General features: G+C 39.9%; 1 protein-coding gene across 5 annotated transcripts in view; it reads right to left on the bottom strand.

Annotated features, from left to right (window-relative positions):
• LOC122794589 (glycine N-acyltransferase-like protein 3) overlaps positions 1-18,316 on the bottom strand; it is a 517,466-nt gene that overhangs the window by 285,964 nt on the left and 213,186 nt on the right. For all 5 annotated transcript variants that reach the window (XM_044063119.1, XM_044063118.1, XM_044063120.1 and 2 more), the window contains exon 4: positions 4,325-4,451. In XM_044063119.1, coding sequence (XP_043919054.1) covers positions 4,325-4,451 — 127 coding nt within the window. The remainder of the gene's footprint in view (positions 1-4,324; positions 4,452-18,316) is intronic.

Raw genomic sequence — 18,316 nt, 5'->3', positions numbered from 1 at the left:
AAGCAACTCATAGTCCTTCAAAACCCACACCATCAACACCCACACACAGCAACACTAAACCCACATATGTGGAGGCCCTTAACATTAACCTGCCCAAGCAACAAGGACCTCCAAAGCTGAAATGCAAACAAACACCAGTTACAACCAAAGTGACACATAGCTCACAGCACCAGTGTGCCATCCAACAACAGCCCCTAAGGCAAGACAATGTACCCAACACTTTAGTCATAGGTGACTCTATAGTCAGGCACACTGATGTCCCACTCACATGGCTGAACAAGGAGAAAATTACAGTCAACTGCCTGTCGGGTGCCAGGATCTGCCACATAACGCATGCACTCAAGTCACTCCACAACAAGTACAAATACGACTGTCATTGCCCATGCTGGAGTGAATGACTCGTACCTCCCTGGACTACATGAAAAGAGACATGGAAGAGCTCTTGGATCATGTGGCCCAGGCAGGTATGACCCTAGCCCTGAGTAACATCCTGCCTTCGCCCAGAATGATACCACAGTATAAGGACAAAATGATTGACTTCAACAATTGGCTAAGCTTCTGGTGTCATTCAAAGGGGATCCAGTATCTGTTTGCCTGGGAAGACATGATCGACAAACCACAATGCTTTGCCAGAGATGGTCTGCACCTGTCACTCCTGGGATTCAGGTTACTGGCTAAAGCTCTTGCCACCCCTATAGTGCCTATTTTAGGCATGGTTCAAAGGATAAAACCACCACCGTAACAGATACAAGCATGCAAAATCTGAAGGTAATGCTACTCAATGCTAGAAGTCTAAACCTCAAAATGCACTGTCTCGAGGCACTCCTAAAAATGGAGAACATCGATATCTGTGCAGTAACTGAGACCTGGTTCACATCTCCAGAGAGCACCCCTGCAATACCAGGCTACAACTCTTACCATACGTTTCGACCACAAAACCAAGACAGAAACACTAAAGGTGGAGGAGTGTCCATAATCACCAAGGATATTCACACCTCCAGGCTAGTTTCCCAACACAATGCATCTGAAATTCTCCAGGTGCAACTAACACTAGGTAAGACTGCAATCCAAATTGTAGCTTGCTACAGCTCCCCCACCATGGACCAAGATTCTCAATACACCTTTCTAAACATACTGGAAAATATTAAGATACGACCAAACACCCTAATACTGGGTGATTTCAACTACCCTGTCATTAATTGGGAAAACTACTCAGGTACCAACTTCTTTTCCCAACGTTTCTTGGAATTAATAAATTACAGCACCCTGGATCAACTAATCCATTGTCCCACCAGGGGCTCCAATATCCTGGACCTGGTCATTAGCAACATGGGAGATAGATGCTCCACACCAGTGGTTACCCCCTCACTGGTCAGGTCTGATCATAAGCAAATCACCCTTGATATCTACCTCCCACCCCCCAGTAAGGAAACCTCCTTAAAAAACTTCTCCAAAGCCAACTTCATGCTACTGAAGCCAGAAGTGACAAACTTCACGACACCCATGCAGACGGGATCTGAAAGTTCGACTGCAGAATCCTACACTAAGGCACTATACAAGCTCATCCACTCGTGCATGAATCGTGCCATCCCAAATAGAACCAAGATGCTCTTCTCCAAAAAAAGGAAGCCAATCTGGTGGTCCCCTGCTATAAACAAACTATACAACAGAAGGAAGAAACTGTTGCAGAAAAGAGGAAAATCCCAGGATGCAAAAAACTTCCTCACCAGCCTCAGTAAGAAGCTGAGATCCCTCATAAAATCCTAAAAAGCTAGTTATGAAAATAAAATTGCCAAAGATTCCAAAGACAACCACAAGGCATTCTATAGTTATGTCAAGAATCTAAATGGCAATGCTCAGATCTGCTCTGAGCTACAACAGAATGGCATTAAATATACTGATCTCAAGGATATTGCCAATATCCTGGCAGATTGATTTAGTGCCAACTTCACCCCCCTCTCACCTCCTAAAGGGCCCATCTCAATACCAAAATATTGCCAAATTCCGGTAATCACAGCCACACAGGTAGAAACCGCACTATCTAAAGCTAAGAACAAAGCATCCATGGGACCAGATGACATCCCAGGCTGTGTACTACATGAACTACAAAATGAACTGGTACCTCACGTAAGAGTCATGTTCAATCATAGCCTCGCCTCAGGCTTCGTGCCCACTGAGTGACGCACAGCTACAGTTATCCCACTCCACAAGGGGGGAAACACCTTGGATCCCGGGAAATACCATCCCATCAGTCTGACAAGCCTGATCTGCACGGGCATGGAATGCATTATCATGGAACTTATAAACAAAGACATTGGCAACCTTCAAACACTGGACCCCACCCAGTTTGGGTTTGTGAAGGGCCGATTTTGTCTCCTGAATCTGACTGACTACTTCGAATCAGTCTCCAGAGCTGTGGACAGGGGTAAGGTGGTCCACACAGCCTATCTGGACCTCATCAAGGCGCTCGACACCATCCCCCACTCTGGAATCATAGATAAACTTACTAAGCTGGGCATAAATCCCTACGTCACTCGATGGGTTGCCCAATGGCTTACTGACAGCACCCAGACTGTAAAAGTAGCGGACTCCAAATCCAGCTCCAGACAAGTGACAAGTGGAGTACCTCAGGGTTCAGTCCTGGGACCACTCTTGTTTGGCATCTACTTCTCTGAAGTACAGGCCAATACTAAGGGACTCTGGCTAACAAAGTTCGCAGATGACTGCAAACTGGGAGCCATTGTTGAATCCCCAAATGATGTGGATATTCTACAAAAGGGCCTTACAGAAACAAATGCCTGGTGCCAGAGCCATGGGCTCAAACTTAATGCCAAGAAATGTATAGTTATCCCCTTTGGAAGAAAACATGTACCCATGAATTATCACATAGGTGGCAGTACAGTAAACATAGAAAGTGTGATGACAGACTTAGGGACACAGGTAGACAGTGGTCTCACCTTCGATAACCACATCGCCACAATAGTCAGGAAATCCTTCTATGTCGCACACTTCATCACTAAGGGCTTTTCATCCAGAAAAAAGGAGGTCATTGTCCCACTGTACTCATCCCTCATTAGACCCATTATAGAGTATAATGCCCCATTTGAAATGTACCTCACAAGACATCTGCAACAGCTGGAAAGGCCACAGAAATACCTCACTAAAAGAATCACAGGCCTAAAGCAGATGCCATATGCTGACCATCTAAAACAACTCCAGCTATACTCTGTGGCATATCATCTACTCAGAGGCGATCTCTGCCTAACATACAAGGCCATGTCAAACCCAGAGTTGTTAGACATGCTCCACTTAAAGAAATCCCAATCCCTCGGAGCCACATGCTCCAGGGATCTAAATCTTGTCATCACAATGAACAAAACATGCTAGAGGGATAGATTCCTGACCCAGAGACTCCCCATACTCTGGAATAGACTGCCCATACATGTCAAGCAGAGCGCCTCATTGGTCCTCTTCAAAAGGAACCTTGATGATTGGATGGGAGATAGGAAATTCACCCCGGGGATCATATCAGTCACCCTACTAGACAGCGGTCCAGAAAAGTAAATATTGTGGAAAGAAATATCCAGGGAATTGTTATGGCTAGGCTTGTATAAGCCCTAGGGCCGATAGCCTAGTACCAACCTATGAATATGAACTGGTGCAAAACTGTCTGAAGATTTAAACTCTGAATTTCTGAACAACACTATTTTAAGCATAAAGTAAAGTTCCTCTCTGGTCTGCTGTCCATTACATCACTATAAGAGTCTAGCTGCATTTTGCTCTGTATTTTGAACTAGCTCAGTGAAGATCTTAATATTGGGGGTTGGGGGCTGGTACTGGGGGCTAGTATACTTGTTAACATTTTTACCTAATGGACACAAGGTGCAGGGCTTCATTTTCACCTCTGGTCACTGATTCCCTAACTGAAGCTTTGCATGTATCATTTTTTCTGCTGTGCATTGTTTACCCCTCAATCTTTCTTTTATCTGCTCTTCAGCACCACCTGTGCAAAGCCTGTCTTCCACTTTGGAGTTATCCGCCAAAGACATTTTTCAGGATGTATCCAGAAGGATATTTGCAATGATGCAATTATTTTACTAGGCTGTTTGTTCTACTTTTTTGTGGAGTATCTAGAAACCAGGATAACTGAGAAAGCTACAATAGAAAATTATGGATAGCAATTTTCCCACATAACCAACCCTGATACTGGGTCCTCACTTGCATTTTTTTGTATATCGCCAGTACTGTTACTATTGACATTTATAGTTCTTCCTTAAAATGTAGGAAATCATGAATGTGGTATATTACTCTTATTGTCACTTACCATCGAGGTTAAATGGCCGATCCCAAAACAGCACATCCTCTTTCTGTAAAAGCTTCTTCAGGTTATCCATGTCAGTTGCAAATAGGCTACACCCATTGAGCCATTTACTGTTAGAGTGTTCCCCCTCCTGTGCACAGAAGGAGAAGAAGTCAATATAACTGGTTTTATTCACTATCATTTTCCATGTATTAGCAATATATCTGAACGAGGATGCTGTTTATATTCACAGAATCCCAAAGTTCAGTCTAGAAAACTATTTGCTACCTCTTTAAGCAAAAGCATTACTGGTTATTCAATATATGTATATAAAATATGCCTCTACAACTTCTTTTGTGCATGAAAATCAGCAGTTACATGGTCAGGGAAGGCTTTGTAATCAGCATTTATATCATCAGGGAAGACTTTGCTGCTCAAGGAATGACATTGTATTTTCTTTTGCAATCAATCATGAGCTACAAGAGTTATTGCTTTTATCTTTAGAGGTCTGTGTTGGCTATTGCATTTTCCAGCGATATAGTGGTATGTGGCTCATATATATATTCTTATGAATTCAGTTGTGAATGTAAATATGAAAGTGCACTCATAAACTATAAATTGATCTTTTTGGAGCAACCTGCTGAAGTGGACTGTTGGTTTACACTGGACATACACACACACAAAGATATATATATATATATATATATATATATATATATATATATATATATATATATATATGTGTGTGTGTGTGTGTGTGTGTCTGTGTGGGTGTATTTGTGTCTACATCTATGTATATATATATATATATATATATATATATATATATATATATATATATATATATATATATATACACACACAAACATACATACATAAATATATAGTGAAGAAAGCCAGTGACACACATATATATGTAAGTGTATATATCTATATCTGTGTGTGTGTGTGTGTGTGTGTGTGTGTGTCTGTGTGTGTGTGTGTGTGTATGTATATGTATGTATATATATATATATATATCTATATATATATCTATATACAGATATATATATATATATATATATATATATATATATATATATATATATATATATATATATATCTAGGTTCAATTTATAATTTCAAAATATTGAAATCCTGAATTTCTGTATCTCTAAATTATAAAGTCAAACCTTTAAAATCACGAAAGTGCATAATCGCGAATCCAAATATCTCAAATTCGCAGTTATGGCTTTACGGTACATTACGTGCAGTGTTGTGAGTGGCTTGTGTCTGGTGCTCTGTGTGGATTTAGATGTAATCTTTGGTAAGTGAGTGTTTTACAAGGGTTTTGTGTGGGAGTTTGAGTGTGTGTGAATTTGTTTGTCAGTTGTACGTGTGGGTTTAGGATAGGCAGGTGAAAGTATGGATGTGTAAGTCTTGGATGTGTTGGTGTTTGTATATGTGTGATGTTTGTGTGTGTACGAGGGACTGTAGAATGTGTGGGTGTCAGTTTCCTTTCTGTGTCTGTTTGTGTGATCTCGGAGTAAATATATATAAGTAGGGGGGGTGAGGGGCGCAGTGTGGGTTTGTTTGTGTGTGTTTTGTTTGTTATGGTTTGGGTTGGATGATGTATGTGTTGTGTGGTGTATGGGGTGTTTCTGTTCGTGATTTTGTGTTTTGTGATTTTGTAGTTTCGGGATTTGGGACGTTTGACTTTATGGTTTCGAAATACTGAAATTCGGGATTTCAGTATTTTGAGATTATAAAGTGAACCCACACCCCCTGTAAATTAAATATAGCAACTCCAATGTTGCACTACAGTGGGGGAAACAATTTCCTAACCCCACTGCAATGCAACCTTGGAGTTGGCATATTCAATTTGCGGGGGAGGCCCCACTTTGGGGGTGTGCAGGGGGGAGCTTGTCCCCCTGCATAAATGTAGCAAACAGTGTGTGGGATGTTATTTATAGTTGCTTTGTAGTTTTCAATGTTTTGAGAATCGATGTTATGAGTTTTAGATGTTTTGAAGTTTAGATGTTATGGTCTTGATGTTTTGAGTTTAGATGTTATGAAGAGTAGATGTTTTGATAGGTAACTATATATATATATATACATATATATATATATATATATATATATATATATATACATATAAATGGGGTCCATATAATTTAATCGAAACATGTATTCATCGAACACTAAACAGCAAAACTCATTTCAGTGAACCATGGACTTTTAACAAGGGTTAGGGAGCTCTTGGCCATCAACACAACTTTGCCCTTTTCCCCACTACAGTGCAATCTCAGAGTTGGTATATATAGTTAGGGAGTGTGTGGGGGACAAAGCCCCCTCTTGGGTGGGATTGATTTAATGCTGTGTGTGTTCCAGAGTGTTAGTGGGCGAGTGGTTCCTAACCCGGGTAAAAGACCAAGGTTCGCTGAAATGATTTTCACTGTTTAGTGTTCAATTAATACATACTTGATAAATATGTATTTTGATTAAGTGATATAGACCCTATAAATGGATGTATATACTGTATATGTGTACAGGTATATAAATGAGCACATAGTGACATATTTAGTATCAAAGCAGCACATATGCAAACACATATATCTATATCTGTCTATTTATATATATGTATATATTGATATATAGATACACATACACACACTCACACACATTACTATGGGATACATCTGGCATAAGTTAAACTTTATGCTTATATATGCAATGTACACCTGTATTTATACATATATATATATATATATATATATATATATATATATATATATATATATATATATATATATATACAAAGACCCGAAAAGAGATTGTGGATAGGAATGGATATATTTATTGTAAAGTGTTTTCTCCATTTAATTTGAAGAACACTACATTTGTCCTCCACTTTATACTTATAACTGGAATTTAAAATTTGTTGAATCACATTCAAGCCACAAATGGATGTGACTTTTATATAGGTTCATAGGTTCATACTAGGCTATCTGCCCGAGGACATTTACAAGCCTAGCCCATAGTTTTGTGGCTTACGCCACCCCTTTAGTTTGGAGAAACTATGCCCATTATTTTGCTGTGCCTCTGTCGAGCAGTGACACTGAGGTAATCCCTGGGGTATATCTGCGATCTCCCATCCATTGGTCAAGATTCCTCTTGAACAAGGCCAGCGAGGTGCTCTGCCTCACATATACCGGGATTTTGTTCCACAGCATAGGGAGTCTTTGGGTGATGAATCTATCCCTCCAGCACGTCCTATTAATAACCGTGTCGAGGTTTAAGTCTCCCGCCCTTGTGGTTCTGAGGGATCTAGATTTTTTGAGGGGAAGCATGTTCATCAAATCTGGGTTTGACATGGCCTTGTAAGTCAGGCACAGGTCACCTCTGAGCAAGCGGTAAGCGACTGAATAGAGCTGGAGTTCTTTCAGTCGGGCAGCATAAGACAGATTTTTGAGACCCTTTATCCTTTTGGTGAGGAACTTTTGTGGCCTCTCCAGCTGCTGCAAGTGTCGGGTCAGATACATTCCGAATGGGGCATTGTACTCAATCAGTGGTCTGATGACTGATGAGTATAGGGAGACTATGACCTCCCTTGATCTAGATGTGAATCCCTTCATGATCAGGTGGGCAATGTAGAAGGTCTTCCTAACTACTTTAGCAACATGAGTGTCGAATGAAAGGTTACTGTCAACCTGGGTCCCCAGGTCCCTGATAACTTCTTCTGTGCTCAGTGGATTACCACCTATATGGTAGCTAGGGGTAACCTTGTTTTTCCCGAAGGGTATGACTATGCATTTCTTGGCATTTAACTTTAGGCCATGGCTCTGGCACCAGTTATCCGTTTCTGTGAGACCCTTCTGAAGGATATCTGTGTCAGATGTGTTCGACTATGGCCAGTTTGCAGTCATCTGCAAACTTTGTCAGCCATAACCCTCCTGTGTTTGCTTGTACTTCGGAAAAGTAGATGCCGAACAAGAGTGGGCCCAGGACTGAGCCCTGTGGGACACCACTTGTGACAGGCTTTGAGTCTGACATGGCGCCAGCAACTCTGACCCTGTGGGTTCTGTCACTCAGCCAGTTTGCAACCCATCTTGTGATGTATGGGTTTACATTTAAGCTGATGAGTTTTTCAATGATACCCAAGTGGGGTATTGTATCAAAGGCCTTTGCCAGGTCGAGGTAGGCTGTATGGACTGCCTTTCCCTCATCAATGGCCTTGGTGACTGTTTCGAAAAAGTCAACCAAGTTTAAAAGGCATGATCTGCCTTTGACAAAGCCAAACTGGGTTGGATCCAAAGTCTGCAAATTCCCTATGTCTTTATTTATGAGATCCATTATGATCCTCTCCATAAGGAGATAAGGCTTGTCAAGCTAATGGGACGGTAATTTCCAGGGTCGGTGGAGGCACCGCCTTTGTGAAGTGGGACCACAGTCTGTGCCACTCCTGATGCGTATCCGGAGGTGAGACTAAGATTAAACAGCTGTCCTAACTGCGGGTTTAATTCCTCGTTGAGTTCGTGGAGCACACAGCCGGGGACACCATCAGGTCCCATGGATGCTGTGTTTTTTGCCTTGGAGAGAGCAGTTCTCACCTGGGCGTTAGAGATGTTTGGGGGGGCTACAATCATTTGGTATAGATATCTCTCCTTTTGGGGGGGGGAGAAGTTTGCACTGAACCTGTCAGCCAGTATGTTGGCAATGTCTGTAGGATCAGTAATCTTCACATCATTTTGAACTAATTCTGAGCATATCTGGGAGTTTCCTCCTAGGTTTCTAACATAGCTAAAGAAGGCCTTATGATTGTCTTTTGCGTCCTTAGCTATTTTTCTCTCAAAATTTACTTTGGATGATTTTATGAGAGCTCTTAGCTTTTTACTTATAGTGATCAAAGGTGTCTTACCTTTTAAGGATTTTGCTCTAATGCAATAAATCATTCCCATTTACAGTGTAAAATTAATATTTTAACATTGCTAGCATGGCAAAAAATAAACAAATACAGTGTGGTGTCCTTTGATTTGCACAAACTGTTTGGGCATCTAATATCAAATACAAAATCTGTAGATTGCAGTGAGCCACTGTTACAGACTACAGTACCATATTGAAAGCGATCCGCATGACACAGCTAAATATAAGAAATTATTTAAAAAAATACATAGAAGGCTAGAAACATAACCACTTCAATGGACTAAAGGATCTATTTCCATTTTCTGTGTCCTGCAGACTTCTTAAAAGGAACCTGTTTGACATTCAGACCCATGTCTGTCCTGATTCTTTAAGAAAAACTAATCCCACAGTATACAAGTGGAACCAACACAAAGTAACCTGTTAAGCAACAGTAACATGAACATAAGCAAACAAACAAACAAGCAAGCAAACAGATAAGCAATCACTCAATCAATCAATCAATCAATCAATCAATCAATCAATCAAACAAACAAACAAGCAAGCAAACAGATAAGCAATCAATCAATCAATCAATCAATCAATCAATCAATCAATCAATCAATCAAACAAACAAACAAATAAGCAAAGAAGCATCCGAGACTACCAAAGCATTGATATAAATTCTGCTCACAATAAAGCTATCTCAATAAAAGTTTTGAAACTTTCCATTTAAGGCTTGAATTAAACTGTATGCTTTAACAAAGAAGGAGATGAGCCAAGATGTTAGTTGATTTTATGTAACACATTTGAACACATCTTCAGGAGTGCATTATCTTTGGATTTATTTATTTTTTTATGTTTGTGTGGGTAGATAGTAGGCCCAAATTACCTCCTCCTCTAAGTTGATTCTTATTATCTTCCTGCTGTATTTCCTTTTGCCTGCCTGTGTTAGCCTGAAAGGACCAGTCTCCCAAAGCTCAGCACCCGCCACCATTCCATATGCCCCCTATATCCAGATCCACTTGTTTGAGCTCCAGTGGATGGGCTGTATATACAATGCAGCATATCTGAATTACATTGGATGTGGACCCGACAAGGTTTAATTCAAAATAGGTAGGCCTGAATGGTCTGTGCCCAGTGAGATAATCTAAAGTTACTATCCTATTTATAAAGCAACTGAAGAGGGGGCTGGTCTACAATTTGTATTACAGGGTGGTGAGAGACCCATTTGATTACCAGATACTTTCTATCACTAAATAGCATTTTTCCATGTTGTTGAGCTTTCTGCTGATGTAGCATACATGATGTTCCTGCTCTTCTACCATCTTTGACAATACTGTACAAATGCCCAATTCTGAGACATCTTTGGATACCAGGAAATATTTGAAGTCAGGAACTATCAGCGTACGCTCTGAACACAGCAGACTTTTCAGTTTCCTAAAGGCTTGTTCAACTTTAATAGTCTATTGAACTTTTAGTGGAGTCTTACCTTTGTTTAGCTCAAAGTTACAAAGTCAGAGACAACTTTGCAATAACAGCTCACCAGGTCTAAAAATGCCTTAATCTCTTTATTCATGCTTTTGCAATGCACCAACTGTTTTAGCTTGTGGTTTAATTATCAACAGAACAACTCATCCTACAATAAGTACAAACTTCACTAAGGAGGGTTTTGTCAAGGCAATTTTCAGGCTCAGATGAAGTTGCTACAGGTATGATCACGATGTTTGAGGCTTTAAGGGAGCAATGATTTGATGAATTTGATAAACTTACCATAAAATGGTTTAGTTCATATCTCAGCAACAGACAACAAGCAGTTCTTTGGGACAACCACATCTCCACCTTACTGTCCATTTCTATTGGAGTCCCTCAGGGCTCTATTCTTGGCCCACTTCTCTTCTCCCTCTTTATTAATGATCTCCACTCTGTTATTCCTCAAGCCACCTGCATTCAATACGCTGACGACTCCACAATTATTTGTTCAGCAACCTCCTCTTCTGACCTAATCACACTAACCCAAAATATCTTCAACACAGTAGAAACATGGTTTACTAGACGATACCTCCTCCTTAATGTTAAAAAAACTAAACTTCTCCTCTTCACCCCCACCACTCGCACCTCCCCATTACATTTCACCATCCTGTCTAATAACAACACTGTCATCTCTCCAGACTCTACAACTAAACTGCTAGGCATAACCATTGATAACAATCTCTCTTTTGATCAACACATCAACAACACCATCAAATCAGTAAACAGAAAGATTGGATCCTTATACCGGATCAAACCATTTCTCATCCCATCTGCTAGAGCTACTATTGCCCACTCCCATCTTATATCCACTCTCTTTTATGCCTCTCCTATCTTCACTAACCTCAAGAAATCTAACCTAAACAAACTAGCAACTTGCTACAATAACACTGCCCGCTTCGCCACTGGTAACCCTTTCAGAACCCATCACTGCCTTAATTTGAAACTTTTAGGCTGGCTAGAACTACAAAACTATCTTACACTCTCACAACTCACTATTGCCCACAACATTTTGTACCAACCTGATAACATCCCTATTCTATCACAGCTTTTACCCTCTTATAACAATCTTACCTCCCTTCACTCCTCTTCTAAACTCTTGACCAAACCCATAAAAGCTCACAACTTAGCTGGTGACTCTTTATTCACTAATACTGTAGGCCAAGTATGGAATTTACTACCTAGGGATATAACTCTAATCACATCCCTACCCCTCTTCAAACAACAAATCAAACTGTACTTCCAAAATCACTGGCTTTGCTCATGTAGTACACCTGACTGACTTCTCTCCCCCCTCTCCTGACCTTAACCCTACCTTGTGCTTAATACCTAGCAAATACCTTTCCTTTCCCTTGAAGTCACTCTATGCTCTGACCTATTTATCTAACCTCTCCCATATCCTCTTGTTTGTCTTTCTTTTTTCTCTCATTTCTTGACTTCTGTCTCTTCCCTCTCTTCTTACATTACACTTTTCCTCCTTCTTCTCCACCCACTTGCATTTTTTTCTTATTGTAGTAGGAGCCTCATGGCATAGCCTGTTTGTAATTAGTAAGAAGCCTTGAAACTGACCTATCTCTAGTCAGGACTTTTATTGATGGTGTGCCTTAATTTTGGTTAATTTTATCACCAAGTTTTATTATTACCAATTTTTTTTTTTGTTTTATTACTAATGTTGTCTTACTTTTATTCTATGTGTTTATTAACAACATGTCTCATTGTTATGTTCTATGTGGAGCTTTTCTCCCCGGGCCTCTACTGAAAATGGAAATATATCCAGCTAGACTAGCCCGGTCAACAAATGTAAAATAAAAAATAAATAAAAATGACCTCTGAGAGTACTCATCATGGTATGGAGAGTGACCCCTGACAGTACTCACCATGGTATGGAGAGAAAGGCATATCACAGATGACTGATGGATAAGCATTTTGGTGTCCATGTACAATTACAAAGGGGTGACTCACAACTGTCAGCAGTACAGAGGTATCAAACTACTGTCAGACCACATGAAAGTGCTGTAACATGTGACTGATAAACGATTATGCAAAATAGTAGAAGGTAATATGGAAGGTGGCAGCTCAGATTCAGAGCAGGATGCAGCACAACTGACCTGATGTTTACTATGGGACAGATAGTGGAGAAGAGACTAGCTATGAGAAAAGAGTCTAACTGCACATTCCTAGGCTTGGAGAAGTCATATGGCAATGTCACAAGAAAGCTAATTTAGGAAGTCCTATCTTATTCTTATTCTTTCAGCTTTTCCCGGTTAGACCTAACAATCACTATTGAAGCATTCTCTGGTTCTTTCAGGTTTACCGGGGGGGGACCGGGCTAATAAATTAGGTTGGCATGATACATTGAATAAAAAAGAAAAAAAGTGGATAATTAAGCTGGGGGATTATTTCCAGCAGGTTTAAATGAACACTTATAGCCAACCAATCAGTGGGACTTTGTTGTTTTGTGTTACTACACTAATGTATATTAGGCTTGACTTTGGTGTATGATTCTAACACTGAGGAAGGCTTAGTTACTTTTGGGCCAAAACCAGTCTGTTCTGCCCAATTTATGTTTAAATATATATATATTACAGAGACACCTTACATTTTTGTGTGCTGGCCTTTGTTTTCTTTATTGCCTTCATGATTCTTTGGGCCATGCGCTTGCCATACTTGCAGGAAATTCTCATTGTGGTTCTGTCTTTCTTCCTGCTGTTGGCCTGCGGTGTATGGTGCCTCTAACTGTTATCAGGAATTTCTGCCTTCATTAGCCTGGTGGTTTTATTTTTATTTTCATTGGTTTTTGCCTTATCTATTTGTCTTTTTTGGCATACGGAGATCAAGATGGAATCTTTAGCCTGTATGTGCCAGTGTGGGTCTGAATCGCGAGCTTGCTTGGAGGCATTTGGCAGTTTGGTATTTTAATCCAACACCCTCTGTCAATAAGACTCTTTTTGGCTTTGTGAATTCATGATCTATCTTTGCTCATCTACCAACTGGATTAATATTAATATGGCCAGGAAGCATTGGGGTGAGGACGCTACTATTTCCTACATGCATTTATGAATTCTCGCTTTCCATTCGCGAGTTGGTATTACTTTTATACAGCCAGGGAATCCTTGCGGTGAGCTCGCTATTGTTCCATATATGTTTTGGGGCTGTTATTACTCATTTTATAACTTTTACTTTCATCACAGTAGACTTGGACTTTGTTACGTCCTGATATTTGGTCACTCAACCAATGTGTTCATAGCAGGACTCACCGATCTGGTTTGGGCCTGGACTTTTTGAATTTCTTTTTGTTTCTGACTTGATGATACTGTTTTGGGCATATGTTTTGCGCACAACAACTGTATGAGGGGCATGTGTGGTTAAATCATTTATATTTACAACAGGATTTCCATTTGTTGAGGATCTGGACATATGTTTGCATATCGGCATGATGAAATAACTTCAGGACTGATTTAGTTCGTGGCTTACTTTTCAACAGTTTGCAGCTCAGGAATCCAAATGGACAAATTCATAGTTTATTGATGTTCTTTGTACATTTTTTCAATAATTATGTTAATTCTGCATGTTGGTACAAACATTTTTTATGTTTTGCATGATATGTTGACTAGTTATTGGTGCGGGAATAGTCTATTAGGTAGACATTGTCAGTTTTGTGATATTATCTGAATATTAATATCATTCCTTTGTCTAATTTGTACTCATATGATTGTGACATATGACACTTGTATACATCTGATACTGTCATATCAGGCCTAATCTTTATTATTTTCATTGTGATATGCGATAGTTTGGGGCTGCTATTTGATATGCTCATTTTTGATTTCATTTAATAATAAGGACAGGTAGTTATGATCATACGTTTTCATAATTAGGGACCAACAATGATCAACGTGAATGGGGGTGGGCACAACACATCTTACACAGAAAACTTTTTGGCTTTTGGTTCCTTGCAGACCTTATTTCAATTGCCATTCTTGGGGGGTTCTTTAGACTTTCACACAGAGGTTATAGGGGTCAATTAATTACTTGAAGGGGATGTAGCAGTGCAGTTATTGGAAAGTAAAACCTTTATTGTTCTATGAAGTATGTTTTTTTAAGTATGCAGTGGCTATATTAGTTCACCCAAATTTTGGTTTACTTTATTAATAGGTGTTTTGGCATTTTTATGGGTGTTCCTAGCTCTGCACTCTTGTGTTGCCACATAAGTTTGGAATTCTTGTTCTCTATATGGTATCTTTTCCTTACTGTTTTTTGTAAGCACTGGCTACTATTATCGCCCACATTTTGAATTGCATAGGGGAAACCCATTTAAGGTTGGTGGAGTCTGAACCCAGCCCAGTGACATTGGATTGATTTGCAGGAAACAATTTTTATATATTCTTTATACGGATCGTGTTCACTATATTTGTGCCTACCCACATTTGATTTGACACCTTGAAAGGTCCATTATTCTTCTATCTGATTTGCCATTGAGGTTAATTTTGAAACCCATTTTTGGTTATTACCAGGGGTGCATTGGTACAGACCTCATTTGTGTCATCTTGGCCTGCCCATATATGTTACTACATCAATAACATTGTTATATCAAGGATCTTACTCAACTCCTTAGGGGTTATCGGCTGATAGGGATGACTTGGGAGTTTTTGTTTAGGACCTGGGGGGAGCCCGAGTGACATGGGAGATAAGGTTGAACCACAACATGCCTGCTCAACAATTTTCCAACAATTAACAAAAAGTATGAGGGTCTTACAGACCAATGTTTGGCATCTAAGATTATTTGAAGTGTACCAAACCAAAGGGATCTCTCCCAGGGGTTTAAGGGTCTGGATTCAACCTCTTGTAGCTCATCTGGATGAGGAACTTGCAGAACAATGGGCCCTTGTTCAGCAAAAGGCATCCATGGGCTTTGTGGACACTCTTATTGCTTATTATGATCAATGCATAGATTCTAGCATTACAGAAGTAGCCTCCATTTGTGATGAGGGGCAGGTATGTTACATTACTTCCCTTAACCAGCTAAGCCAGGAATTATTGTCCTTGGAAGAACAGTTGAAGTATAAGAAAATAAGGAAATTTCAACATGATAGGGATGATTATGAGAGGGGGAATCCCTTTGGTCCTAATAAAAATGTTAAATTCAGCAATGTGTGTAAGAAACCTTTCAAAAGGAAGAGGCCTAGGTCCATTTTGAAAAAAAAAAACCCTACTTATTGAGTGGGACATCAGCAGATGATTCCTCCTCCATGACGGAGTCTGAGGCACAATACACTGCAGCGCCTCCAGCCCCAAAACATAGGAATTCTGATACCCCTTTAGGGGCGGGGCACAGAGGGGAGGGAGAAAGCATCATGGGAATAAACAGCGTAGAAATTCTACTGAAGGTGATGACATGCAAATAAATACCTGTAGTAATGTTTTGAATATTTCCTCAAAATCACTCACACAAGCTGAATTGCAACTTCTAAATAAAGGGCTCAACTTTGTACCTGCTTTTTTTTGTCCCAGAGGACTCATTAGCACAAGATGTTATTGATTTTTGCCGATTTTGAATCTTAGGTTGCATTTTGATTCCTCATCTACTGTTTGTGATTCTGACATTTTCAGAGTCCGGAAGTCCACATTCATGCCACCTATGCAACATTCAGTCCACATGTTTCAACATATGGTTTTCAAAGATCTACATTTCAGTCCTGGGAATTTAGGACCAAGCCCCACAATCTTTTGAGGACTGAACAACAGATCATTTGGGATTTGCAACAAAACAAGGATTTAGTGATTTTATCAGCTGACAAGGGTGGGGCCATAGTGGTCATGAATTGGTGTAAATATGATGCCGAGGCCCAGAGACAGTTGAGTAGTGGCCGGTACTACATGCATATGGCCTTGGATCCTGATCCTAAATTTAAACAACAAATTGACCAATTTCTTTTGTTAGTGAGGGATGAAGGCATTATTTCTCAGTCTACTTTGTGCCATCTAACTGTCCCCGATCCTAGGAATCAATATTTATACCTGTTATCAAAAATCCACAAAAATGTATATGAGTCCCTGGGATGACCAGTTGTATCTGGTCGTGAATCTGTTACAGAACCACTGTCACAGTTCTTAACACAACATCTTCAGCCTTTACTCAAACATGTTAGATCTCACATCCAGGACACCACCCAATTCTTACAGTTAATCTCGGACATACAACTCAAACCAGATTGATTGTTATGTACCCCTGATGTAGCATCTCTATAAACCAGTATTCCTCACTGGGCAGGGTTATTAGCCCTTGAATATTGGCTTTACCAAGCTGAGCTCTATCCACCCAGTTTCAATACATTTCTTACTTGCCTTGCTGAACATGTGCTTACAAAGAACACCTTCTATTATCATGGCAAATCTTTCTGGCAGGTCCAGGGTATGGCTATGGGGGCTTCCTTTGCCCCCATTTATGCTGACCTTTTTAAGGCTTATGTGGAAGAGCAATTGATTTATGATGTCACCCACAATTTATATCTTGAGGAAACTGATATGTGGAGATGCTACTTAGAAGATTACTGGATGGTTTGGAAAGCTGACAAGGGGTATTTGCATGAGTTCATGGAATATATTAATGGTAACAAGTAGGGTCTCCAGTTTACTGTCAATTATAATGTTGATCAAATCACTTTTTTGGGATGTTTTGATCACCAGAAGTCTGGACCACACCTTGGATACTCAGGTTTTCACAAGTATCCACAATATAACTCATTATTACGTGCCTCCAGCTTTCACCCGCCCCACATTACACGCAACATCCTGAAATCACAGTTCTTTCATATAAGACGGATTTGCTCACACCCAGATAAATACCATCATTACAAACAGGACCTTATTAACAGGTTCAAATCCTGGGGATACAAAACTGGCATGATACTTACTGCCAGCAATTTGGCATCTTCCATGAATAGGAATGACCTTCTGATATATAAGGATAAACAGCAAATTGGTCAACCTGTACTCAGATTGATCACTACTTTTGGACGCAATACCAATGTTTTGTTAGACACTGTTAACAAACACTGGAATATACTATTAGTGGATGAAAGGCTATCAGGCTTCCTTAATGATACATGTCTTTTTTCTTATCGCAGAGGAAAAAACATGGGTTCATACTTTAATCATTATAAACAGGGTTTGATTTTGGAGAGCCAATTCCAAACCACATTAACTGGGGAGGTGTTGCAGGGGTGTTACTCATGTGGTCATTGTGTCCACTGTGTCAGGTTGGTAAAGTCCAAACAGTTTACCAATCAATGCACTATTGAAGCATTCTCTGGTTCACACTACAGCCTCTTGCAGGTTTGCCATCAATGACAGAATAGTTGGGGACCGGGCTAATAAATTAGGTCGGCATAATATATTGAACAAAAAAGAAAAAAAGTGGATAATTAAGCTGGGGGGATTATTTCCACCAGGTTCAAATGAACATTTATAGCTACCCAATCCGCGAGACTTTTGTTGTTTTGTGTTACTACACTAATGTATATTAGGCTTGACTTTGTTGTATGATTCTAACACTGAGGAAGGCTTATTTACTTTGGGCTGAAACCGGTCTGTTCTGCCGAATTTATG

This window comes from Protopterus annectens, chromosome 2.part1 (assembly GCF_019279795.1).
Source record: "Protopterus annectens isolate FY-2018-M chromosome 2.part1, PAN1.0, whole genome shotgun sequence".
Lineage (NCBI taxonomy): Eukaryota > Metazoa > Chordata > Ceratodontiformes > Protopteridae > Protopterus > Protopterus annectens.
The sequence above is the reverse complement of the archived record's forward strand: the minus strand, read 5'-3'. Positions and strand labels throughout refer to the sequence as shown.